At 38.8% G+C, this 27,814-nt stretch overlaps 1 protein-coding gene across 3 annotated transcripts in view; it reads right to left on the bottom strand.

Moving 5' to 3' along the window:
* Positions 1–6,377: 6,377 nt before the first annotated feature.
* Positions 6,378–27,814, bottom strand: part of C6 (complement C6) — a 61,236-nt gene continuing 39,799 nt past the window's right edge. For all 3 annotated transcript variants that reach the window (XM_036910878.2, XM_036910879.2, XM_036910880.2), the window contains 9 exons: positions 26,677–26,843; positions 25,036–25,261; positions 24,056–24,227; positions 23,652–23,763; positions 20,213–20,345; positions 19,095–19,283; positions 14,284–14,374; positions 11,761–12,002; positions 6,378–6,680 (listed from right to left, as the gene is read on the bottom strand). In XM_036910878.2, the coding sequence (XP_036766773.2) occupies positions 6,499–6,680; positions 11,761–12,002; positions 14,284–14,374; positions 19,095–19,283; positions 20,213–20,345; positions 23,652–23,763; positions 24,056–24,227; positions 25,036–25,261; positions 26,677–26,843 (1,514 nt within the window). In that variant the 3' untranslated portion in view covers positions 6,378–6,498. The remainder of the gene's footprint in view (positions 6,681–11,760; positions 12,003–14,283; positions 14,375–19,094; positions 19,284–20,212; positions 20,346–23,651; positions 23,764–24,055; positions 24,228–25,035; positions 25,262–26,676; positions 26,844–27,814) is intronic.

Genomic DNA, 27,814 nt, shown 5'->3' with positions numbered 1-27,814 from the left:
ATGACCCTGAGTGTACAATAGGTCTGTAATTAACTATTGGTTAATCAGGAAGCTTTAGGGGTGACTTGGCTCTAAGAAATAATAAAAAGAGTTCCATCATAAACTTAAATTGTTGCGGTACTAAGACTCCATTTCTGAAGGTTCATTTTTCCTTTGATGGGTGCAAGATAAGTATCTTCAACCAAGAGAGGGAAGTCTCCATTTTTTAAATAAGTTTCAATTATTTTAAGATAAAAACTTATGCTACCAATCTATCTACCACATGGAAGTACAAACCTCAAGAACATTATTAATTTCTAAATCAGAATACCTTTGGCTATAAGTAGCAGAAAAATTAACTCAAAATAGCTTAAACAATAGAGAAATTTTATTATTTCACTATTAAAGTACCAAAAGCATGGACATTACAGAGTTGGGTGAGTCAGTGGCTCAATAATTTCACAAAGGGTCCACAAAAATTCTTTCTGTGTGTTTACTGGAGTTGCTTCTATATTTCAGCCTAGACTGCAAATGGAAATCCCCTCATTGTGGCAAAATGGTTGCAGCAGTTCCAAGCACCACATTCAGACATGGCAACATTCAGAAGAGACCATTTCTTCCTATGAACTCTTGAAGAGTAAAAAACTGACCTCCATAAGGTGCTCTTCAGCTTTCATTTGTCAGATATGCATCACCTACACTTACATGTGTCTAAACTGCATGGGGAAGGGAAATGAACTCCACTGACTGACTTAAACCAAGTGTGGTGTACTTCTTGGGTCTGGTGTTGGGACTGAGACCAACCTCTTCTGAAATACTGGCCATTGGCAGGGGCTGAACAGATTTTGGGGGGAATAAGTGCTACCTGGTACAAATACTAGTTAAATTTTAATTTTATACAAGCATTAGAAATTGGAACTAAAGATCCATTTTTGTGTATATATCTGCATAATGAGTAAATGCTGAAGTTACTTAAAATGCAGTTTTGATGAACAATTGGTATGAAATAGGAATGATTTGGTAATCAAGAAATATGAAGCAGACTGAGATTCTAAATAATTTCCCAAATATAATGAGTTTCTTAGAAAAGTATTTGCCATTTTTACATTTATGTTTCTTTTTAGTTCCAGCAAATAAATTCTATGTGTAAGGATTTATTTTCCTTGGAACTTTAATTTTCTAGTAATCAATTTCTCTATAAAATGATGGTTGCAATTGCAAATTTATTTAAGAACTAAAAACAATCACTCTCTTTTCCTAATTTTGTTTCTGTATTTTTTTCTCCAAGCATACTGGTGCTTGTAGGTCATGTTCAAAGCAATAGCAATTCCTCTTTAGTCAGTAATGCCCATAGAAAACTGGAAGTTTTCTGGAATGCAATTTGGGGAAGTGAAAGAAATCAGCTTCTAATGTCATCTTGTCACTTGTTACACTTAGCAGTTAACATCAGACAGGTTGACTAGGCAATGATGTAACAAATAAACCTCTCCCAATTCTCAGAAGGGTTAATTTTTGCTCATGACACATGCCCATAGAAGTTCGATGGACTAATAGAGGACTCTATTCATGTAGAGTTCATGTAGTGACTCAGGGACTTAGGTTGATAGAACAGCCACCATTTCAAAGGTGCTGTAGGGAAAGAAGAATTCTGGGGAAATCTTCATGCCAGCAATGATATGTTTTGTCTTGAAGCTACGCATAGACTTTTGTTCATATTTCATTGATCAGATGCAATTACATGGCACTGCAACTTATGGGACCAGGAAGTATGATCCTATCAGGTCCCTGGGAGATAGTGCTCTCTATACTGGTGTTATTACAAATACAGCTTTATGAAGGACAATAAATTCTGGTCTCGTGGCTTTGAACTGTGATATGACTTCACCCTTCTGTTAGGGTCATGTTTTAGGTAAAATGCAGCCTTTTCCAAATCTACTATTACTCTAGGCCATCTCCATTTATTTGGCATGAAGGGCAATTCATTCTAAAGAGAACTTAAAAACTTAATTGCTGATATTGACCATCGCCGTCATGCCTGCATGATGAGCACAAGTGAACAGGCACATTTCATCAGTTTAACTAGATGTGCAGTCTGAATACTTCAGGCATTTCTTTCCCCTGAACACTCTAAGTAAGCCCATAGGCTCCTTAGTAAATCAGGCTTCCATGGCAAGATTGGTAACAGAGGAAGTGTCTCATGTGATAGGAAATAATGGGTGAAGTCCAGCCACTCTTTTCCACTAGTGTTAAGTGATAATAGCCAAGGGTTGAATGCATATTTCTTTCTAGGCTCTTTCATAGTTGTAATATATATATTCCATTATATATTGGCATTCCAGCCAATCCTCGGAACAAATAGAGTGAGTTGGCTGGTATTGTCCCTATTTTCACATGAGGAAACTGAGTCTCAGTGGTTTGTCCAAGTTCAAGCAGCTACAAAGTGTCACCAACTGTCAAACTTTGAGAATTTAGGTTTGATTTTATTAACTGCCCAATTTTATTCTCTAAAGATATTATCTGTACCTGAAATTTTTAAATAGTAACTCATCATTTTCTGTTTTGTACAATACTAATTTAAGTATACCTTTAAAATCTTCCCAGTGTACTGTAAGCACCTCCAAAATCTTGGCATGATTATAGATCTAAGTCCTGTGACTTAGCAGCTACTCATAAAATGCTTGTGAATGCATGAATGAGTGCACGTGGGGTTCACACGTCTGGCTGACAGCTACTACTTGCTTCATGTGGGCTTGTGCAGACCAGGGAGGCTGGCTTGAAGTCCAAGGCCAGCTTGCCATCAGTGTATCTATACAAGCAGAATTAATAGAATTATCTGTTCTTCTTACCTAAGTAGAAAATTTTTAGATGGCCTTCATGCCCAATTATAAAAGAAAATGCATGCTGATTGTATAAAACCTAGAAAATGCAGAAAAATATAAATTAAAAAATAAAAATTACTCCAAATTCCAGAGACTTCTCCAAATAATTATTTTTAAAGGCATTCACACACACACACACACACACACACAGACACACGCAATTTACACAGCTATATCATAGCCTGATTTTTCACTTTTATCATATCCTTTAAGATCCTTTTAAAAAGCTGTTTGTCAGTGGCTTCATAGTGTTACATCATATGAAGGGGCCATAAATTATTGGACATTTAGGCTGTGTCATTTTTTGTCATTACAAATAATGTTGTGATGAACATCTTTCTATATAAATCTTTGAGTGAGCATGACTTTCAATGCACCATCTGTACCTTGGAGTCCTTTGATTGGTGACCTACACCTGCACTAACTGACATTTGACACATGGAACTGAAGCTGGGCAGCTAGGACTTGTCAAGAAGACAAATAGGGTAGCAGTGGCCTGTCTCACTCTCATAAAATGAAATGGATACAACTATAATTTTGCAGGCCATTTGTTTGGTTAGAAGCTTGATGCCTCATTGATTCCACACATGATGTATTCCAGAAGAAAGAAGGTGACCTTAGAGAGATCCAGCCATTTAGAACCCAGTTAATCAGCCCCAGAGTTTTTGGTGCCCAATACCAACCAGAGTCATCATGATCTGTCAGATTCTTGTTACCCAGAATTAGAATTTAGGAAGGGGTTGTGGATTAGGTTTAGCTTCTGGAAAGAACATGAAGAGCTCAATCTTTAAAACTAAAAAATGTTGGTTGTAGGAGTTACAGACTTTTGTACAAAGAGGAAAAAACCAATATATTCTAAACTCTGGTGAGCTGTGCAGAAGATTGCCAAAAAGAGGACAACTTTAGTTAAGATTAAATGTCATCTCCCCTGAGGATGGAGTTTTAACATCATAGTCTTAGAACTCTGTTCCCAGGATGCAGGATGCCTGAAATAAATAGCATGTCTCTCTATAAAGTTCTTTAAACTGGGGTCTCATTTATTTTGTCAAGATCTTGCAGAATCAACAATAGTTAAAATCCATATTAAATAAAGAACCAGAAGTGGTTTCCGATTACTAATCATGAATGCTTAGTACTCTCCTCTGATAGCCTAAGAGGGTGAAGTTTCCACCTTTGATCTAGAATTTATTTAATCTTCTAGGACAGCTTTGGAGATTCTAGGTCCAAATTCCAGGTATTTAATGTTTCAGTTTTGCTTTCTGCTTCATGGTGACAATTTTATCTCTAGCTCTTAACAGTCACTGTACTCAATTGCTATATTAATATTAATACCAGATGTGAAAAATTCAACTGGTAAATGGTATGCAAATTGCCTATGCAAACTTTAGTGCACTCAAAAAATTCCTTTGAAACAAAGGTAACTAGAGTGGTAAAAAGACCAACTAATCACCATTAAAAGGGAAGATTGCTGCAAGTAAATAATAAAATACTCTAAAGTAAGCAAGACTGATTTTAAAAAATATGAATATAACAGCTGATATAAACTTTTAATTATATTATGGGGTAAAAACAGAACGTTTTTTCTAATCACAGTGCTATGGGTTGAATTCTATGTACAAAAAAAAAGGATACATTGAAACCCAAACCTCTGCTAGTTGTGAATGTGACCTTCTTTAGAAATAGGGTCTTTGCAGATGTAATCCAATTCAGATGAGGTCATTGAAGTAGACCTAATTCAACATAGCTGCTGTCCTCATAAGGCAGTGCACATCTGGGCAGACTGACATGCTCAGAAGGAAGACCATGAGACGGCCCTGTGATGACAGAGACCGAGACTGGAGTGATGCACTTACAAGCCAGCGATGCCATGGATTCCTGGCAAACACCAACAGTTAGAAGATGCAAGGAATAATTCTCTCTTACAGGTTTCAGAAGGAACACTGATTTCAGATTTCTAGCCTCCAGAACCGTTGGACGATATCTCTCTGTTGTTTTGAGCCACCCAGTTTGTGGTGATTTGTTATGGCAGCCCTAGAAAACTAATGCTGCTAGCCTTCTCTGTGTTCTGCCAAGTTCCTTTCTTTCTCTTCCCTCAAATTGTCTGGAACAGATCTGTTTTTGAAAGTTAAAGTCTCTAATCTTTTATCCAATTTATATCTCATCTGTTTCCCTGCCTCCAGGGACAGCCAGACCTGTGGCCAGAGGACTTGGGGTAGGGAAGGGACAAGGGCTGCTCTTGAGTATTTCCAGCCCCTCATAGAAGTGACGGGGAGATGCATGTCTCCTTCTAGGACGCCTCCAGCCCCTCCGTCTGCTGGGTCTGGTTCTCTGGAGTTAGAAGCGGGGAAGGGGACTAGGAGAGATGGCAGGTGTTGCTTGACATCACAGTCGTGATAGGGTGACACCTCTGGACCTGTTCTTACTAAATCTGGTTCTATGTTATTGGTGGTCCTGTGTTTCCTTGGGGTGGTGTTTTGCTTTACTCCTGCCCACTCGGTTCCCCAAAACTTCCTACGAGAGAGGCCGCCATGTCTCCTTTTGGTGCTTTCCACAGGTTCATGTCCGAGACACAGGATGCCTGCCCTCCCCCTCTCAGTGCTCGCCCCGCGGAGCCCCATGGATCACCGACGTCTCCGCCCTCCTGGTCTCTGGGGCTCAGGCGGAGACAGGGCTTCTCTCGCCTCTTTACCAGTCACTCCACAGCGCTCCCATCTCACTATGACAATGGTTCGGGCAACTTCCGTCAGCTGAATTACTTTAAAAATTATTCTTTTTCTATTATTTAAAAATTAATTATTCAAAATTTTCTGATGATTTTCCATCCATCACTGGCTTCAACTTAAAAGCTGTGTGATGTTTATTAGCTGAGGCAATGAGACTCTCTTTTCGTAAGAGAATGGGACTCCGAATCTTATTAACTACTTTAAACAAGGCACTTTTCACTTGACTCATCATCCTTACTGTGATGCTTATTGCTATAGATTATTCCCTAGCAGAAGATGAGGCTTAAGGGTGGACTCACCTTTCCCTGCATTATTTTCTCCATAACAATTATCACCATTGAACACCCTATATATTTTACATGCTTATTTTATATTTTGTATGTCTTCCTCCCATGAACGTGAGCATCCCAAAGGCTTTTGTGTTTTATTCACTGCCAATTCCCTAGTACCTTGGACAGTACTTAGCACATTGAATGTAGACATTCATACTTATTTGTTGAATGAATGAATGAATGAAGATTGGGCTTTAATACTGGGCTTTACAAGTTGTAGATTTCTGTATTTATTGATTCACTGAAGAAAATTATGGTTTTTGTTCTTATTTCTACTTGTGAGACACTTAACACCACAAGCTTCACAAAGTTCTCCATCACAGTACCATCATTTTAGTGTAATGTGAACGGAAGAATTTATTAGATTGATGTGGAAGTGATTACCTAGGAGTATGCTGCAGAGCATCATGGGCTGGAACTGGATAGGAGAGTCTAGGACAGGAGAGGCAGGGAGAATAATGACATGAAACCAGCATAAAAGAATTTATGTCAGCAATGGGGGGACATGTAAGTCTGCTGTTTGTACAAGAATGCTCTTTTGTAGGGATTATTTTTGGACAGTAAATCTGTTTATCAGTAATTGGATTAGGCCAAACACCTCCCAGAATACAGTATTTCCACTTTCCTGTTGGCACATCTCACAGCTCCTACTTCACAGATGTTCACTGTTTTCTCACTCATGGATGATCCCATTCTGACGCAGTAGAGTTGGTTTCCACCCTTGAAACACTGGGGAGGCAACAGGCAGGCACATTTGGAAGTGGAGGCTGCAATGAGAGAGAGACAGTGTAACTCACCACAGTATTTCGGGGTTTGATTTAACTTAACTTGTCCCTAGAATGGCAAGCACTTTGGTGTCAATGAGTAAGAAAGCTGGAACAAAGGCAATGATACTAAACACCCAACCAGTTAGATGGAATGATCTAGATGTAAGAGACCAGAATGCACTAGTAAGCCAGTAAGACTCAGGAGCTGAGCTCTTACACCTCCTCACTCACTGTCCACATTCGATCACTCACTACATCCTGTCAGTCCATTTTTATGATGTCGGCAGTCTCACCTTTCCACCTAAGAATTTTAATAGTTATCATTCATTGAACATGTACTATGAAACCACACAATATGCCAAACACTTTACATGCTTTATTTCATTTAATTCTCACACAAACATATAAACTATCTGTTATCATGTGAATTCTACAGATAAGGAAACTGAGCTCAGAGGGGTTCAGTGATCTGTCCAGGGTCTCACAATTAGTAAGTGAAAGAGACAGGCCTTAAATCACAAATGATTCACAGGCCTGAACTCTTTAACATAACTCTGTATCACTTTTGTTGATTTCTTTCTAGAATATTCCTGGGTCATGCCTGGGAATCTGTATTTTGAGTAAGCAGTTAAATTGGATGGTTCTTTCAGGAGGTCTGCTTTCAAAACCACCCAATCACTTCATAATTCATATCAATCTTGGGTTCACGGTAGTTTTAAATGACCATTTAGGAGCAAAGTTACCAATGTCTAATATATTAAATCCATTTTGAGTAAAGGGATACAGGCTTGTTGATATGCATGCATGTTTTGATAAGAGTTCAAGGTCCTCCACAGTGTTGGCCTCAGCACTCCTTTGCAACATCATCTTTTCTGCTTTCTCCATTCCACGTAGAGTAACACCTCCCGTGTTTCCCAAATAAGACCCAAATGTGTTCCAGTTTTTGCCCTTTTGCCCATTCTATCCCCTTCTTTTGCCGGACTGATGTGCTCTTTTCTGCTTTTCCCCACATCTGTTTTCTACAAGTCTCTCCTCCTCCATGCAACATTACACAGCCACTTACCTCCACACTGATCTTTTTCTTTAACTAAACTCTAGTGATGTAAATTTGTCAGTACTATGTCTGACATTATACTTTATTGTTAACTTTTCATACGTCTTTCTCCCAAGACAGTTCTAAGTGCTTTGCTTGAGAGCAGTAACTGTGGCTCATCCATCTGTAAGCCCACTCAACTCTTGACAAGGTGTTCAGTTAATTCTGCTTCATCATTTGATTTCAATTCTGAATTTGGGGGGCAGGCATGAGTATTCAAAAAGAAATGGATTTGATGTATCTGGAATAATTCATGTTGCCAAATATCTGAGCCAGTTGGGGAATCAACAATGATCTCATTAAGGAGGTGCTTCTTTTAGGGAGATAACAGTTCATTCCCATGTGTCTCAACTAATGGGAGGAAACAGGGAAAAGAAGTGGGGTGATACTCATAAGCAGATAGGCTTCCTGTGCTTGGTAGGAAAGCTTCATGAAAAAGCTTACATTTCCCTTCTATGTCTGCTATCAACCAGCTGGAGAAACTTCTAGTTGTGGAAATTCTTGCCTATTGGAAATGAGAGGGTTTGGTGAAGGACAGGAGATTGTTCTACCCCTGGAGAGGATGTCAGTTCCAAAGCCTTATGGAAAGGCCACTGTTACCACTCTTTTAGTGTAAGTATGGCTTAAATGCTCTTAACAGGTTATTTTCAGACTACCAGCACCAAAAGACCCTTCCCACCACCTGCACTAAGTCATCTTCCAACACTCAGTTCTCACGCTTCCATTCCTCTGAAACCCTTCCAGGCCAGCTCATATCACATACTGCTTGCATTAAAATTATTCACACAGCTATTGCAAAAAGTTACTCCTCTAATTAACATAAATATTTTGGGGCACAAACTTCCTTTATCTTCAGATCCCTCACCATGCCTTGGACAATGACTTCCACATATTGGATATTAAATGGATATTTGCTGAATTAATTTTCCCTTTTTGTTGGTTGGTGGTGGATATTTTTGAAATTTAGGCAAAACATTTACTATCCATAAAAACAGGCTCCCTGGGAAGCCATTTGTGTTCAAACTTTGGAGAAGTGAACTTCATGTTATTTTGTAGTTCCATTTTAAACTATTATTTCATTTTAGACAGAGAAGGAAAAGAGCAGCAAAGCACACAATGTAATCAAGAACACAGTTTAATCAAGGTGACATTCAATTCAACTCAGATTTAATTACATCCCAACTTGCTATGAGTGGGTTGGGCATAAAACATATTTTTCATTTTCTCTTTCTTCACAAATGCTGTGGTTTGCACAGTGATTCTGTTCTGTAGTGCTGCCTGAACAGAATGCTCTGTGACATTGACTTTTACTCATTAGTTAAAGAAAGCTGGCACAGGCGGACCATATTTTTAGGGGGAAAAATGTTTTTGGTTTTCCAATTGTGTCCAGGACCAAAGAATATTTTAAATGACTTAAATATTTTATGAAGAAATGTTCATGTTTTAGTTGGCCTGCCACAAGACATTCTGCTAACTTGGACAATATTGGTTAAGTATTCAAACCTCTTGTGCTCCTTTTTCATAGACAAATGGACTCCTGGAAACTGTGGGATTTAGATATCTGTACAGAGAAGGGCTAATAGCCAAGACAGACTTTGATGAAATTGTTAAACTATGGATTATTTGTTACTCAGATTTAAAGAGAGTAATTCATGGGAAAACAGCAAGAAAAGAAGAGTTTTAAAACAGAAGAGTTCCATGAAGACCATTTCTCCATGATACATAAGAAAGAATGGAAGCTAACATTCAACATATCCTCAAATGCCTGACTTACCTATTGTAGTCTAGACAGGGACCTTTTTTGTCCTCCCTGCTGTCCAAATTCCTTTTATTTTTGACAATAATGTTCTTACTTTATAATTTTCAGATAAAAAGTTTATACTTTAAATACAAAATTATGCTGTATAATACTTTCAGTTCTTTTCTACTACACATCATTGTTTCTAAGAGAGATGTTGATTGGGTAATAGCGTTGGTCAGGCAGTGAAAAAGTGAATAGCAGTGTTTATGTCTACAAGACAATTTTATACTCATTAGAATTGGGCAATGTACATATCAGGTCCTTCATGTGGGACTGCCTTGTTCAAATATGGCACAAAGGTTGGAAGCCGCAGACATTGACCACCATAAGGTGGCTTGCTGACAATGCCACCTGTGTCTTCTCTCTGTCATGAGTTCAGTCCTCCCTCCTGTCAAAGGAGTTCCACTTGATAATCAGCTTTAAGTGGATCAGAAAGGAACTGGGTTTGGGTAAGGTCTCTCTCCCCTTTTCACGACTGAGTTGAGGAACTTTGGGTTGGAAAAAAAGAGGAGCCAAGGGGAAGAGTAAGTTTTTTGTCTTTTTGCAAAAGTAAGGTGGTTTTAGCAAAAGTTAGATGTAACAATTAAGTTTACATTACATACTTTATGCCTCTATTTAAGATAATTTTTGAAGATGTGTCACAAGGGAAACCTAGATGCCTATATGAGTTCTGTTAAATCCCTCATATTCAACCCATATTTAAGTATTGTATGAAGTTTAGTGGAACTTTTTCAGGGTCAAAGTTTATCTTAGAGTAAATGTATTGCTGTAAAGTTTCAGTTTTCAAGCAATTCACAAATAAAGTGCTAATAGCCAATGCGCTTACAGAAAGTGGAAATGTAAGGCCACTTCTTAAGTATCAAATTGATAGAGATACAAAGGACTGATAATTCCAAGTCTTGGTGAGGCTGTGGGAGGCAGTCTTTACCATATCTTGTACATAGGAATATAATATGGTAAAAACAGTTCTGGAGAGCAAGTTGACACACTGTACCAACAAAGACTTTATGTTTTAAAATGATATTTACCTAGAAATTTCATTTTCTAAAATATATCCTATGGAAATAATCTTAGATGATAGATAAACTATAATGGATTTGTTGATTACAGTACTGTGTATAATGGCAAAATACAGAGCAAAATCTAAATGCCTAACAGAATAATCATAGAATGTCCATATTGGCTTTTGTAGACATTGAAAATCATGTATATGATGACATGGAAGCAGTTTGATATATTAATATGATATATTAAGTGAAAAACAGCAATTTTTGAAAGAAGATATAGAGTGTGATCCTTTCTTTTTAAAAAATTTATAATATATTCAGGGCCACCTCTGAGGTATGTGAGGGCTGAAGAAAATATTTTTATGGATGTTTCTCTATATAAACAATTAAAGTCACTCTCAATTAGAGTGTCAGCACCATACAAGCAATCCAATCTCACGCAATCTTGAGAAGGAATACCTGGCAGGCTGGTGGCTTACTAGGCAGCTCTCTGGGAATGAGGATCTAACTCTGAGCCATGGATGAGTCTGTAGGTACCACTCTCACAGCTCTTGGAGTATCATCTAGTTGACCCCATACATGGCTGGGGAGAGTAGCAGTAGAGCTTGGAGAATGTTTCACAAGGGAAAAACAGTACTTGAGCTCATGAGAGACCCTATCTGGACCCAGGACATCCTGCCAGCCTTGGCTGGTCCCAGAAGCTGCAAGAGGACTTAAGAAATTTTGAGGAAGATGCTTCCAGAAGTTGGTATCCATGAGGAACCCAGTCCAGTCTCAGGGCACTCCACTTATGCTGGCCCCAGCCGGGCCCACATACCAGAGGAAAACAGACAGTTTTGATGAGGGCCTTCCAGAGCTGACGTGAGAAAAGGTGCCTGAAGCAGGAGATAGGGGCAGATGCTCTTCCTCCTGGGGCCTAAGGGCATTACTGATCATATATGCATAGAAATAAGATAAGGGAAATTTATACCAAATTTGTTAGTTATTTCTAATTTTTCATGCATTAGATTTCTCCTTTCTGTTTAAATCATTTTTATAAAATTTTTTACAATGAATATTTATGTTTTATTAAAGAAAAGTTATTTTTAAGAAAGATTGTATAAATGCAAGTAAGACATACTAGCTGAGATGAAGGGGAAGTGAGAGCGTTTCTAGTATGTGATCATCTCTGGAACTTACCTGAACATTTTTCCCAGTCATAGCAGGTGTCATAGCCGCAGGATTCTTTCTTTGTGCTGTTGGATGAAAGTCTCATCCTCTCAAGACCCCATTCTAACTGTGGACCATCTTGACAGGAACCAATATGCAGAAAATGGAGTTGCTCATTATTTAAACATTTCTCAGCCAAAAATTTACAAGCCATTGAAGTAAAGTAATGGCTGGAGTCTGTATCAAACACACAGAGGTCTTCTGAATAATGGCTGCCCAAGAGAGGAAAACAAGCATTCACATATGAAGACTAGAAAAATAGAAATGGCATGTAACCAACTTAATTTGTAAACTTTGCACCTAGTTTTCTTCCCTCTGCTTTTCTCCCTGCCCCAAACTTCTCTTCTTTCAGTCCCTCATTCTTCCTGCATGATCTGGAATTCATCTTCCTAAAATCCCATCTTAATTTTGGTATTACCCAATTGCCTTTAAATTAAAGTCTGAATTTTTAAGTTAAGATTTGTTAAGATCTTCTATAATTTGACTCCTATCAACTTTCCCTTCTAGAGTTACATCCCTGTCCCCCTTAATTCCTCTTTATCGCCTGACAATTGTAAGCTGACAAAACTATTCTTTCTTTGCTGCCATCCCACAGCCTGCTCAATTCATGTTGCATTCTTTCCCGCTCTGCCTATCTGTGTCCAGTTCAATGCCTGGCTACACTTTGGAGCTAACCCTGATGAAACTAGCTCATAGTAGCCTGAACCTCCTTGGAACTCTATAATATTCATTAATTGTAACACCAGTCTTATCTCATTAAATAGATTTTCAAGTGTATTTGCATTGTGATTAAGAGCATGAGCTTGTAAACCGTTCCCTAGGATACTTGATCCAAGTAGATGATGGTCCTGCTATCAAGAGGTAACCAGTGGTCACAGCTCTTTTCTTGCTGAGAAGACAAGAGCTTCTTGATTACTCCAAATTGGAGTTTCTTTTCTGATGTCAATTTTAGAGCTAACAATCAGTGCAGCAATGTGTAAAGTTATTTCCAGGAACTAAAGTGCATAACTGAAAAGAAAAGTCTACTCTCTAAGTTCAGAGAATTTAAACTGTGGGGTCAGCCACTCCAACAAACACTTTCAATACTGTAAAGGATAGCAAGGACTATGGAAAGAAGCTAGAAAGGTAGGGAAGAGCTGAAATCCGGATAGTTACAGAGGATAGTCTGTATTCTCATGACTTGGTATTGCAAAGAAAAAGAAAGAATTTTCCTCTGAGTTGAGTGGGCAATGTGGATGTTGTAAGTACTCCTCAGAAGGCCATCCTTTGGGTCAGAAGACTCCAGCAGCAAGATGCTATATGGTGGACCACTCATGTGAATCATGAGCAGGGTAGAGAGAGCCATCTTTGGGCTGAATTACATACATGGAATTATACAGAAAACTCGATACTGCTCTCCAAAGCAAACAAACACACACACACAAACATGTCCCTGTAAGTGTTCATTCACCTGCAGCAGAGAAGAACAAAAGAGAACTTACCAGTGTTAATAATGAAGTATAACAACTGGGCACAGCCTGTTGGCTTCCGACCCTAATGCTCATTATTTCTCCTCCTCAGTAATTTAACTCTATTTTTATTCAAAATGCCTGTACATTCAGCCAAAGAACTGCATTTCATTGCCTCCCTTGCAGGTACAAGTGGCCGTGGGAATCAGGAAGGTTAATGAGATGGAAGCAAGTGATTGGTTTTCCAAGAACTCTCCTTGAAAAGAGAGAATATATCTGTTTTTGGTCTTCTTTCCTTTCTGCTCCAGCTGTGTAATCTTGGACTATAAAATAGCTTTAAGTATAGCAGACCAGATTAGATTCCTCAATCCTATTTGCAGTGAGAATCACCATACTAGCCCTAGACTGCCTACCTCTGAATTTATTTTGTGAGACAGAGAACAAACTTTTATTTTTAGCTAATGTTATGTTGGAAAAATGTAGCTGAAAGTAGCTCTTAAAATTAGTAAGCACCCTCAACACTCCTGGATTTGTTCATGTAAAGAAAAGGCAGTTATAAAACAAAGAGGAGAGAGCCACCTAGTCACAGAAGTCATATGGGGATATATCATTTTTCTTCTTCATAGTCTTTACCCCAGCATGAAGGATTGACAAAGGTGTGTGTGTGCATGTGTGTACATGCTTAAACCACTTTCTCTACTCCAAGCTTTGGAAGTCACGACCTTACCTTACACTTAGGGGGAAGAGGAAGGTTTTGAGATAACAGAGTCTGAAACCAGTTACTTGACAGGAATAAGTCCGTACAATCAAACTGAGACTATTTTAATGAACTAAAGTCATGCAAACTTAAGGGAACAGGCTGAGAAATAATTAAGAAAGCTTGTTACCCAGTGGGGAAGAAGGAATTTAGCAGAGCACAGTGGGTATCAGTTATGTGAAAAATTAATGTTTTGTTTTTGTGCTTCAAGGGGCTCAGCTCCTCTGTCAAGCCAGTTACACTAGACTGGTTTTTCTGATTTCCAAATATACCCCTAGTATTTCTTACCTACAGTCTTCTTCTGGAGACATGCAAATGCATTCAGATCCTAACTGTTTTTGTCCTGGTTGACAATGGCCCTTCAATTTTGTCAGAATATCTGAAACAAAAGAAAAGGGAGTAAAGAACAACACACAGCATGGATTCCAACTGATACACTTGGATTTAGGGGAAAAGGCAGTGGAGAAAGGTTCTCGGTTATCTCCTGCAGTTAGAGCTTCATTCTGGCTTTTCCAAATGTGTTGTCATGAGATATTCTATCCGAAAGGCCCTTGGCCTAGCTCCCTTGAGCTGTCATTTTGAAACCTAAAATTGCTATTAAGTTCAGACAACTAAAGAAAATGGAATTGGTGAAATTTTTGTTCATTTGGTTTTCAAATATTTCCTGAGCATCTGACATTCTCTGTACCTGCATTAAGGTTCTGTGGAGAGTAGCTTGAGTAAAATTTGACCTACATCCTATGTTCACAGAGATTATGGTCTTGTAAGAGCAGGTAGACATTAATCAAACAAACACACTAATATAAACAAAAGTGCTTCTGTTATTAGTGCTATTAAAGAGGAAGCATATCATCAAAAAATACTGATGTAGCTAGGAAGGCCAGGAGTGGTAAAATGGAAAGAGGAAAGGGAAAGTAATCAAAGCAAAGGCAACATCAGGCATGAAAGTGCTCAAAGGAGAGGCAGCAGGTGATTTTCTTGGAACCGAAAGAAGCCCAGTGTGAATGAAGTGCAGAAAAGCAAGAGCATGAATGAAAAGATGTGGCCCGAGAGGTGGGTGTGTGACAGGGTGCACTGGGTATTTTAGGACTTTTGAAGAATCTTTGTCTTTATTTTGTAAGCAATATATAATCATTGATGGGTTTTAAGAAAGGGGTGGTATGACAAAATCAGGTTGGGATTTTGAAAAATAAATTAGTTCTGGCTTCTGGGTGGAGAATGGGTTTGGAAAGGCATTGTGGTCAAAAGGGCTATGGGTAGACAATCTATGTGATTATTATAGCAGTTCAGGTGAAAGAGGATGGTAATTTGGACCAAAATGTTGAGTGGAAATGGAGAGAAGTGGATAAACTTGTGACATACTTTGCAGGTTAAATGGATGATATTATATATTGTGGGTAACTTATGAGATTCCTAGGTTTCTGGTTTGCATGGGACAAAAGACATTGGTGCTTTAACCGAAATAGAAAACTTGAGAAGATACTTAGTTGTAGGGGAGTTTGGGTGATGACTCTAGAGTTCCTCTCTGTGTATATTGTCTATGACATCCAAACAAATAGATACAGAGGAATTTGCATATTCAGGTCTAGAGTCTGTGGAAAAGTCTGTGCTAAAGATTTAAACTTGTTTATTAGTTTATGGGGTATCACTGAAGCTTTGGGTATGGTGAGGTTTCCCAGCAGGAAAGCATAGCATAAGGTGAGGAGACAGCCCCAAGCCTTGAGGAACTCCAGCATTTAATATCCAAGCACAGACACCTGCCCAAAACCGAGGTAATAGCCAGAGAAGTAGGAGCTAAACAAAAAGATGTATACTGGAAACTGTGGGAAGAATGCAGGAGAAGGTCAGCACTACTTGATGTTGCCAAGAGGTCAGAGGAGACAAGGACCTAAATAACGTCCATCACGTTTAGTGATATGGATGTCAGTGACAATGCTGCAAGTGGTTTTCCTGGGGTAATGGCTTTAAAGTCAGATTATCATAAAAGAATCAAAGGTGAAATGCAATTCCTAAATGAAGCTATTTGTCTCTGCATGATATTTGAGGCAAAAAGAAAGAAAGAATAAAACAGCAGTGGTCCCTTTTCCATGAATGAGAAAGATAGTGGGAAAATAGACATTAACCAAGTAATCATAGTAATGGGTTTATAATTGAAGGTTGAGATAGGTATTTTGAAGAAAGGGGCCCTGTTTCCAGGAAAACATATAATAGTAGGCCCCAAGTAAGAAATGTAAGGAATGATTGATCCATAAAGAAATGATGCTTCAGGTGAGATGAGCAATTGAATAACATGTATGTGAATAAGGGGGGTTAAAGTAAAGGGAGTAACACTTGGGTATTCTCTATGGAAGCAGACATCTTGGTTATCTTTGCTTACACTAAGGTCCATCCAGACAACCTGTGGATTGGGTGAGCCAGACCTGGAGTTGACTTACTGAGCCTTTCAGAAAAACAAACTTCCCTGTACAAAATCTGACTAAGCACAATGGCCTCTGTTAGTAAGCAATTGTCAAAAGGGAGCAGGAGGCAGCTATAGCTAAATATCTGACATATTAGTTGGTAGAAAAGGAGACTCAGCTCATGTTTTCTCCGCTTAGCTTATCGGGAAGAAGGTTTGATAAGGAAGGGTTTATATTAGAGGCAGAAATAATTTAAAAAATGGATGGGTTTTCTTCTTTGCTGCTATTTCCATGTCCTACTGTTATCCTCTGGTAGGAGCCTCATTCCACCTAGTGAAATTTAGCCTAGAACTTTTATAAACATGGAGATCTATAGCCACTACCTCAGTTTCTAAGATTTATACTGACATAGTATTGTTTTTCTTTGATTTCTTGCATAGTTTTGTATACCTCTTTGCCCTTTGTAAATAAATTCACACTTAGGTCAGGAGGGACCCAAAGCTATACATCGTTTCTGAAGAGCAGCACAGAGCATTGCTCTGACACTACAGGTTTGAAATTGTCATTGACCATGTGCAAGGATTCTTTGCCTCCTCACTAAGTGTCAGGTGAAGCCAGACCTGTCTCTCAGTTGCCTACACCTGCCCCTCACAGTTCATGAACAGCAAGGAGACGTTGAGATATTTGAAGTATTCAGATCTTTTGGAGGGGTTAATTTCTCAGAGGAAGGGAAAAAGTAACTTGTGGAGGGTGCAGCTTCTCATTTCTTTAGCAAAATCCTTTTTCCCACTGAAAGAATGAAAAGTCTTTTCCTGGCCAAAGAAAGGCCTGGTAAGTCTCTTATCTCATAGCTCCCTACATGTTGAGAGGAAAAAATGTTCAGTTTTATTGATGATTTTCTTATTCTTTCTGTGACCCCCCCACATTGATCTTTCAGCCAATGTTATTGGAAAGAAAATGTATGAGACCAGATATTTAATTCCTTTATCTAGATGTAGAGGGGTCCACTATCTCTCCGTTGTGGTTATAATTTCTATTTCTTTTCCAAACATGGAGTCGTGTGTGTGTGTGTGTGTGTGTGTGTGTGTGTGTGTACACATGCTGTTATTTGTATAGAGAAGGGAATGCTACCTGAGATGACCAGAGGACCTTAACTTTCTGAAGCCTGCCATCCATCCCTCTGCCATATGTGATCAGGAGTCAAGTGAAACTGAGCCACAATATTACCCTTAGGTTCTTACAGGTTTTGATGAGATCACTTTATCAACAGTTTTAAGGGAATTTAACAGGTGAACTTTCCCCCTTTCCTTCACATGTTATAAAAGCCAGAAGAGGACCAGGAAGGCAAGATGGCCAGGAGCCTGCAGAATCAGCTGTGTGGTTGCACAGTTCCTATCTGAGCCAAACTGAGCTGAGGTCTAATGGAAGCTCTCTGTGCCTCACCAAAATGGGCCTAATCCTATCTGATATCAGATACATCCTCAAGGATTCTCTGAATAAAAATGAGACATTATTAGAAGCATGTTAGGAAATTTGGGATATGAATTAGCAGAAGCTCTCTGAACTGACCTCCAAGTAACTGACTAGGCTGATTAACAGATATTCTCTGGTCCCTCTGTGCCAGCTGCCTGTCTGATGTTGAACCTGCCTGACACGTGGGTGCCTCTCTTCTGCAGCTTCTCACTTCTGTTCCTACCAGTCAAGTTATAGGTTTACCAAGATTCAGTTCTGTTTGTTTCCAAATGTATTTATGCCAATTGTTATTGTAATTATGCACACTGATTAACTATACCACCTGATAAAGGAGGAAAAAGGGAGTTTTTAAATAAAAATTAAGTTGAAAAATTTGAACAATGGAAAGTGATTTGCAAAAATCTTGCTTTAAATTAATTGTGGATGAGAGTCCTGTAAAAGACAGAGAGGCAAAAAAAAATACTGAAAAAGAAGCATTCTCTAGACAGTTTGCCCCAAAAGCAAAGTTTTCACCTTTTTTTAAAACAATGGTTCTCAGTTCTGCACAAATTTGGACTTGCTAGGAGACATTTTAAACAAACACCAAATATTGGGCCCTTCTTGGCTCAGTGACACCAGAATCAGGGGATGGGACCTAAGCAGAGGTGATTTTTAAAGAAGTTTCCCACCTGGAGATAAAAAAAAAAATTGTTTGACAGAAATTGATACGGGATAACATAGACAATGAGTTATGCATTTGTTTTATTTGAGGAAGAAGTCTTGGAACTCAAATCAGGATTCCTTTTAGGAAATAAGGGCTTGGTCCTACATTGTAAAACTGGTAAATAATTGTGTATTCCTATGTTTTATGTTAAAATAAAATGCTTAATTAAAAGTAGTGTACACTAGTTTTTTATGGCTCTCCACTTCAACCAAATTTTCAGTTCAGCATCAGTTCAGATTCTGTTAAATGAGAGATTTTGTACTCCTTCAACATACTGACGTATTATATTGGAAAAAAAATTGACTTCCCTCTTTAAAATTTGAAGATATCCACTTGACCAATAACTTCTTATTTGCTGCCTTACCTCATCATCGACACAGGTTGAAATATAACCCAGCCTGTCAGTAGAATCTTCTGCTTTCTCCTCCCAAAACACATGCAAAAATAGTACTACTGTAGATACTGTATTACCAGTCTTGGTGGGCATCACCTAAGCAGACTCCAGAATCTTGAGCTGTACTCACCTTTTTCACAGGTAAGTGAGTTTGAAATGGGTGGTGTCCAGGAATCCCCCTTGCATGTGTACCTCGATGGCCCAGCAACAGCAAAGCCCTTGGGGCAGGTTAGCTCAATGGAGTCTCCAATTCTATACAATCTCTGGAATGGTGAGATGGTCAGGACTTCCTGCACAACTGGCTTGAGGCACTGTGTTCCTGCAGGCATAGAAATATTTCAGATATACTACTGGAGCAGAATACTTAATGAATGCAGAGAGATGTTATATAACCCACAAGGCAGTTTTAATGTGATTTATAGCATTGGTTCAGCTTTAACACCACCTTTTGATCAGAAAACCTGGAGGTTGAGAATCCCAGACTTCCCCTGAGAGATTCTTCCACTGAGAAACTCCCTGTAGTTCCATTATGTGAAGTTCCCTCGTTAGGGAACTGGGTCCAGACACTTCCAACTTTCATTACATTATTAGGACCTCTCCCTTTCAAGAAATAATCCTCCCTCTTCTCCTGGTTGGTTTTTCCCAAGAGCAAACAACCACATTGTAAATGACATACAGGCAGGACATTCTAACTGACACTGGTCTCAACTCCACTTCAGGGGGAACCCAAAAACTGTTGGGGTCCCTATTTGAGCCTTATTTGAATCTCATTTTGACTTTATTGTAGCATGGGAATAATTGGAGCTTACAAATTCATCCTGTCTTCCTCAACAAAGGATGTGAATGTGCTCCAGGAAGAAATCTGCATTTCTCGTAAGATCCCGTTTGTGGTATATAAAGAATGTATCATCTTTCTGAGACTCATCGGTTTGCATCAATTTGTACATCAGGCAAGGCAGATGTCTGTGTTTAGGTACAGTTAGCAGACCCCCTGGGATTCTTTTTAAGTGCATGCTTCCCAGTCCTGTGTGTATGTGGCTAATACATAGGGGCAAGAGAACCAAAATATGAAGATACTTTGAAATCTAGTTTCAGCAGATGAATCCTATTTTCTGCTTCACTAAAATTTTTCACCAGTTACTAAAAAAATAGCAAAATGTACTGATTGGAGGATATGATTTTGTTCTATTTATGCTGAGCACATTCAGTCTTCAGAGTAGTCATGTGAAACGCTGGCCCAGTTCTCACGTTGGCATTCCACGTCTCCTCGCCTCCAGGTCCTGTCTGGTAAGCATCTGAAGTACTGGTATCCAACAGTTTTGAATCCAGTAAGGCACGAAATTTCAACTTCTTCCCCAACTGAGTAGAGCTTCTTTTCATTCTAGAATTAAAATAGAAACCAATGAATTATTTATGCTATGACTCTTTCTATTCCTTCACTCCTGTATCAACTCAGTCACAGAAGCCTCTCAAAGTAGGATAGTTCTACTCCTAAATATCTCTCAAGGTTCTTTCCTTTTTTTTTTTTGGCATTATCACTGTCTTTGTTTATGGCATTTATTATCTCTCAGCATGAAAACTTTTTAACTGATACCTCTTCTAATCCATCTTTCATATTGCTGATGTAAACTGAAGAAGGCTTTTTTTTTTTTTGCTTAAAAGCTAACTCCTGACCAAATATGGGATGGCCTGCTCTTGCAAGAATAAAAAAACTATATACTTATCCTACAGTGGCTATAAACCAAAGAAATAATATATCCAACAGATGCAGCAAACATATGCTGCTGCTATGGTGGCTAAATGACTACAAATCTTTTAAATATGTTACCCAATTCCTAGTAACCCATTAACCATTACCTATTTCCCAATTATGAGTAATTAAAGTACAACTACTATTGTATGGTGGCTTACCAAAATTTTCAAGATAAAAGAGGTGTTATACTATTTAGCTTGGAATATTAGCTTTCACCCCCTTTACTATCCTCGTCTCTTACCATTACCTCCCGTGACACCTAGCTCTAATGAAAAAGAACCACCTGACATTCTCTGAACATATCCTCTTTCACACCACTGTGTCTTTACCTGGCTGTTCCCTCTGTTCTCAGCATCTTCTCTCTTCACTTCTCACTTCTCTCAAGACCCAACTCAACTAAAACTTCCTCCCTGAAAGCCTCCTTCACTTCACCAGTGTCATGAGGTACACTGCCCTTTTAGTCCTGGAAGAAAACTGTGCAAAACTCTATTTCCTTTACATTACATTACATTACATTTCTTATTACATTTCTCATGCCCCACTCCCTGACACCTGAGTGGCACCAGCACTACCAGATCTCAGCCTCACAAATCTTAATAATTGTTTGCTGAAAGAATACAAAACACTACCCTACTGAGGGAGACAGTAATGTAACACTCCTTAGGAGCAGGAGAAAAGCATCAAGAATTGACTAGGAAGTTACTCTCTGGGAATTGAAGTTGGGAATTTTGAGGGAGGTAAAAGCTCAGTGGTCTTCTTTTGCTAATACTTGGCCATGTGATTCAACTTGTCTCCTAGAAGATGATTAATTTCCTGAATACAAAAACTGTTCAACTATTGGCTGTCAGGGGTGTGGCTTTGTTTCCAAGGGAAATAAATCTAGCTATGAGCAGTATTAGTGATTTGGGTGTTTTATTCAAAGGCTGCCCATTTTTCCTTGCATTCCTCCTAAAAATAAATTACTGTCTTGAGCTTCCTCTTTCATTTCTCTTATGAAGCTAGAACCTGTAAGTACACGTTGCACCCAAGCTTCGACCAACACATCTTCTAAACTGAAACAAGGAAACCTTACCAAAGGTCACAGTTGTTTGCCTAAAAAGGTAGGACTTTTATCTTGGTCATTGAACAAATATTTTCAATGACATGATTGCTCTAGCCCAGATAAGCATATCTGCCTCTGTTTGACTCTATACAAGGGGCATTTTGCTACTAGAAATTCCAGAAGGTGCTCATAAGGAAACATTTAAACTGTATTCTTTTTGAGAAAACTTGTTGCCAGAAAGAGATTAGGCCTTTAATAAAGAGTAAAATAAAACAAGGAATGAATTTATTTATGGAATGGAAACATACAATCTAATTTTATTGAGTCATTAGAATAATGAATCACTGGCTAAGTCCTTTGTGTGTTTTTAAAATTAGAATGTTGATCATTTCAACAGTTTTTGTAAGCAGCTGGCATTAACAGATTAAAAATTATTTAGGTACCTGGACGCAACAAAATGTAATTTGAGGATAATGTTACTGGGCAAGGGCTGGCAAACTTTTTCTATAAAGGACCTCAAGAGTCAATAGCAGGCAATACAGTGTCACAACTACTCACCATTTCTGTTGTTGCATGAAGCAACTGTACACAATATGTAATCTGTATGGTTGTGTGCCAATAAAACTTCATCAAAAAAAAAAAAAGAAAAGGAAACCAGAAGGCAAGCCAGATTGGCCTGTGGGCCATGGTTGACTGACCTTTGTTCTAAAGGATTTGTTCCCAAAGTGTGACTTTTGAATGAGCAGCATCAGAGTTACCTGGGAATTTGATAAATATGGAAGTTTCTGGGCTTTGCCCATGACCTGTTGAATCAGAAACTCTGGCAGTGAGACCCAGCAACTTTTTTTTAACAGACTTTTATTGTTCATTGCAGAGCTTAAGATTCTCTGTTCAAGAGTAAAGACCAATTGATATTATCTCCTTCCAAAATATTTCCTCCCACAAAATAGTAGGCATTGTACCTTATACATGGACAGGAGACAAATGAACAGAGAAGATGCATAAGCCCAGATTATGCTCTGTGGATATTTATTTACTGGCCTCGGTGAGTTGACGGTTATTGATCAGTGATCATAAATATGATATAGTTGGAAAAGATTAATTTAAAGGCTTTCCTGAGTTTAAGAAAAGATAAAAATTGATTAGGGAGCATGCTTTCTGTGATTAAATTTAAATATTATGTGTCCTGAAAATTTATATCTAAAGCCATAGAGCTGACAAAAAACTGTTCATTGCTTTTAGGCATAGAAACATATTGTGGTTTAATGAGAAAACATACATTTAAAAGGTACTAAAACTGTACTGACTACGTAAGAGTTCTAAAACTTTCTCACCTAATAAGACATTACAGACTCTACAGCTCCTATTACTATAGCTGAGACTGGTTTGTTGCTCTGATAACTTTTTTAGAGTATTCATTTGCTCAGACTCAGAAATAAATAGTCCAATCTTAGCTGCTGTCACTTGCCCATAAGGAGAGGACATGTGATTTGGTCACTGAACAAATATTTGCACATGCAGTGACATGACTGCTTCAGCCTGGAATAAGCATATCTGCTTCTCTTTATACCTTTTTTCTTACAAGTCATCCAAACCCACGTTATGTTCAAGTTCCATTCTCCACTCACATAAAAGTCCCATTAGCATATGAATGAGTAATGTCAAGGAACATAAGAAATTTGCTATCCTTTAGTCTAATAACCAGGTATGAAGACATCCTTGGAGAATTAAAGATGCAATAGTGGGGGGGCATTTCTAAATTTTCTCTTCCTTTTTAAGTCAACAGAAGATTATTAATCTAGGAGAGCAATAACTCTAAATGAAAGAACATGCATACTTTTTAAGTTTGATATTTTGAACTCCAAACCTAAAGTGAAGATCAGGATGCTTACCCGGATAAATCCATTTTCGGGAGGAAGTGGCTGAGGACACCCTGAATCTGATTCTATCTCAGGAAGGTCTATTTCTTTCACTACTTCATCATCACTGATACATGGTTGTCCACTAAAAGGGAAAAAAATGAATATGCACGTATAATATAATATGCATGTATACACACACATATTTGCATGTGTACATATATGTATTTGCATTGTATTATAATACAACATTATATTATATTATATAGAAAAAAGAGGGAAAATATTACAGTGAATGGGGTAGCAGCAGATCCACTACCTCACAGATACGTTGTTGGAATAGGTAAAATTTTAATGATTTCTTTACTTAGCAGTAGGAAAGTCAATCTCTACCTCTGTGTTTCAATGGCCCATTCCTTCCCCTTCCCCATCCTTACTCATTCTCCATTATTGAAAATGTGCAGTGCTCCTCCTGCCGCCTCTCCCCCTCGCAGGGTTTCCCTCCTTGTTGGGGAGCAGGGTTACTGCAGTCTCGGGTTCTTGATCTCCTATATGTAGCGTCACAGGCGCTCCAGGAAGCCCAGCAGCCCCAGTTGCCATCTACCGCATCTGCAACAGAAGCCGCATCCACCCGTCCAGTGCCTCTGAGGCAGTGGGGCTCTGGGTCAGGCCAACATGGTTCCCTCACTTACGAGAGTGTGATCCTTCGTGTGATGTCATAGGGTTATTCTGGGGATTAACAGGAATTACCTGTGCAAAGTGCCTGATTCCCACAGCCTGAATAAAATGGCAGCATTAATGAATCATTTTCAACTATCAGCAACATATCACATTCATGTGCATAAATATGAACTTCTTCAGAATAGACTATATATCAAACCACCTTTTTAAAGGTAACAGGCTATATTCTCACTCCCATGGCACTTCCCCTTACTAAGGAGGGTTAGCGGTAGCTGTGAAGATTACTTAGTTCTGTCCGAAAACTTTGGTTATGGCTTAATTTATCCCTTATTACAAAGCCATCCTCATTGTACATTACAATGTATAAGAGGCTTACAAAAATTGTCTCACATCTTTCATTTTACAGTTTTTAAAAAATTTATTTATTTTATGTTACAGGCAGTGTGCTGTGTATTCTTTATGTACATATATATGCAACTTAATCTTCAGGTACATACTAGCATTATCCCCATTTTATGGATGAATAGATGGAAACATAGAGAAGTTAGGTGACATCCCCAGGTCATGCAGCTGGTAGGTTACAGGCTTTTTACAGGCTTATTTTCCACCTGAGTTTGCCTAAAGCAGAAGCTGCTCACAGCAGTTTTGTTTTGCCTTTTTTTTTTCGATTGACCAACCTAGAACCCCTTTTGGAGAGGAAAAGGTGCCTACCTCACAGTAAGTTATGGATACTCACTGGATTTATAATCTGGGGAGCGTCTCTCACAGTTCTCGCCATAGGTGCCGCTCTGGCACACGCACAGACATTCAGTCCCCGAGAGTGTGGGGCGGCCATTATTAGGGCACGGAGCGCATTGGCAAGGGTCAAACTTGGCTGCGTATTCTCGAAAGGCTTTCCTGAGGTTGTTCCGTCTTGTCACTGCACAGGGGATGTTTCTTACCAAGTCTGTGATGGGAGCAAGCTAAAAGCAGATAGTAAGGAGAAGGTCTGGTAAGTCTCATCCCTTTGGCTACGTTGTCATCGTTGCTAATTTCTCATGGCATGAGAGGCGAAGCCTGGAAAACCCCATAGTTCCAAGGGGTTACTGTAGAACAGAGTGTATCTGCCCATTGGACCAGTGGAGAAAAGCCTTCCCCAAGAGGCCAGGGGAGTTTCTTTCCCATCCATAGGAGGTAGAGCGGCTCTCTGTGAATCAGTTGGCTTCTGTTTTCCCTAAAGGATGGCAGGTGTGAGGTATCTCGAGCTTGCTTTCCCTGGAATTACATTCTGAAGGAAGTCTCACGTGAGGTGTCGCTTACTTGGACTTACATCATATTATTTATTATACATCAAATGTGTGCACTAAAGTGCTAAGATAGGTGGTGTCCAAGAGTCAGGCAGCTCATCAACACTCTGATAAAACCTCATTAAGTTCTGCTCAAGCAGAAAAATCCAGACAGAATGAAAAGAGGTTTTCTTTCTGTATTTTTGCTTTTCCAGCACCAGTATTGGCTTTTGGTGGAAACAGATGAGAAAATCTGGAGTGGGAGAAATGTACTTGCCAGTGGATGAATGGAAGAGTTACAGTAACAAATAATGGAGCTAACACAAAATCAGGGCTCATTTTATCAATCTTTTAAGATCCCAAAGGAATGATTTTCTAGAACACTGTATGACTCACAAATGCCCAGATGGGTGGTGAGACCTCATTTTCCTACCAAAACCTGTGGAGCTCAATCAATCTTCATGCTGCATGTACATTATTTTACTTTCATAATAATTGAACTCCTTTATCTTCCTTTAAATGAAGTGAGCACAATAGCTTACTTGGGGGCTTTTTAAAAAATGTGCTTATGTTTTAGGCTGGTTCTAAAGACTCATATGTGGGTAAAGTATTCCATAAAGAATAAAAAGTCACCTTTTTATGTAATTATAACAAATATAAGACTGGTAAATATAATCAATGGGAATCGAAACAGAAAGCCAAATGGATCCAAAGTCCCATTTATCCCCCAGAGCTATGAATGAAGATGTGGGCATGCCTGTCAAATAATGAGCTGCAAGAAAAGTAAAGAAATAGATTTGCTGTGTACACAGGTTGTTGAAGAGCCTTACACCAGGCAAGTTGGAGTAGTTTTATTCACTGAATTCCCTTTCCTGGTATTTTATGGATGCTAGAAATTCTCAAGACTCTAATAGAGAATGCTCCTTTGAATAGCAAAAACAATGGATGTGTAATTGAACATTAAAAATACCCATATATATCACGTGTGCACACTGAAGGAAGAGAGCTCCTTAATCATCTAAGAGGAAAACGGAAAGGGATTGTGTGATGTGCAATCTCTGCCCCAAGAAACCTGCATTAGGTCCCTTAGACTTAATACTTTTTAATCTTACCTCAAAGTCAATCACAACAGGATTTTCCTTCACCGACTCTAACCACTCCGGAAACACCTTCTCCTGCGGACCAGAGCTCCCTTTCTCCCACACCAAAGCGGCTGCATACTCACTCCTCCCGCCTTGAACCAGGGATATGGATTTCTCTGCTCCCTGCAAGAACGAACCTGCAAGGTGTGTCGAGAAAATTACTATTTTTATTGAAAATTCAAGCCTTAAAGAAAAGCCTATTTGTACAAGAGGGAGAAGTAGATGGTACAGTCATTGCATTAAATAAGCTAAGTGAAAAGCAAGAAAACACTCCTGGTCCCTGCAGGGAGTTTCATAATAGAAATGATAATAGCAGGGCAACAGCTACCATTTACTAAGCAACTTGTGTCCAGACACTTGGCAAACATTATCTTATGTGATTCTCACAATCTGAGAAGGAGGTATTATAAAAAAAAATGGCATGGGAGATAGAAGTCATTTGGCCTGGAACACAAGGTTCCTGAGGGGGTGAGGCTGGGGTGCAAGAGCAGGAAGCCCTACTCTGCCCCTGCTCTTTGGTACCAAACCTCCTGCTCTTATATATATTCATATATGGCATGGGCCCCTGGAATAACATAACCCACATGGCTTCTGGTTTCCAGTCAGTTGACTGCTATGCTGAAGACTTCCAATTACAGAAGAAAGTTGGCAGAATGATTTTAGGATTAAAGACAGGTGCAAAAACACAACTAACCAAAGAGGAAAAAAAATTAAGTCTTAAGTTAAGAGGTGACACAATGTTTCTTTAGAGGCATTTAATGTACATAGCACAGATCTTCTATCCAAATTTTCAAAATAACTCCTCTTCACCAATGATGTCTTTAACTAATATGAGTAGGAACTGAGTAACAGGAAATTGTCATGAGAAATAGATTCAAATGCAAAGGAGGCTTGTGATATGGGTGATAGTTTATGGCATTAATTTGGTGTCTGCTCTGCAGTGCCTACAGAAGGATTAAACATTCCCATTCATAAAGTCTATGGAAAGATAGTCGAAAATGATTAGAACAAGGGGTGAAATACCCTCCCTATGTAGGATGATCCTTTTCAAAGTGAGGTGCATATGGTAAAAGAAGACAATTAATTTGACAGGTCTTTGTATTTATTT

Source organism: Manis pentadactyla, chromosome 2 (assembly GCF_030020395.1).
Source record: "Manis pentadactyla isolate mManPen7 chromosome 2, mManPen7.hap1, whole genome shotgun sequence".
Lineage (NCBI taxonomy): Eukaryota > Metazoa > Chordata > Mammalia > Pholidota > Manidae > Manis > Manis pentadactyla.
The sequence above is the reverse complement of the archived record's forward strand: the minus strand, read 5'-3'. Positions and strand labels throughout refer to the sequence as shown.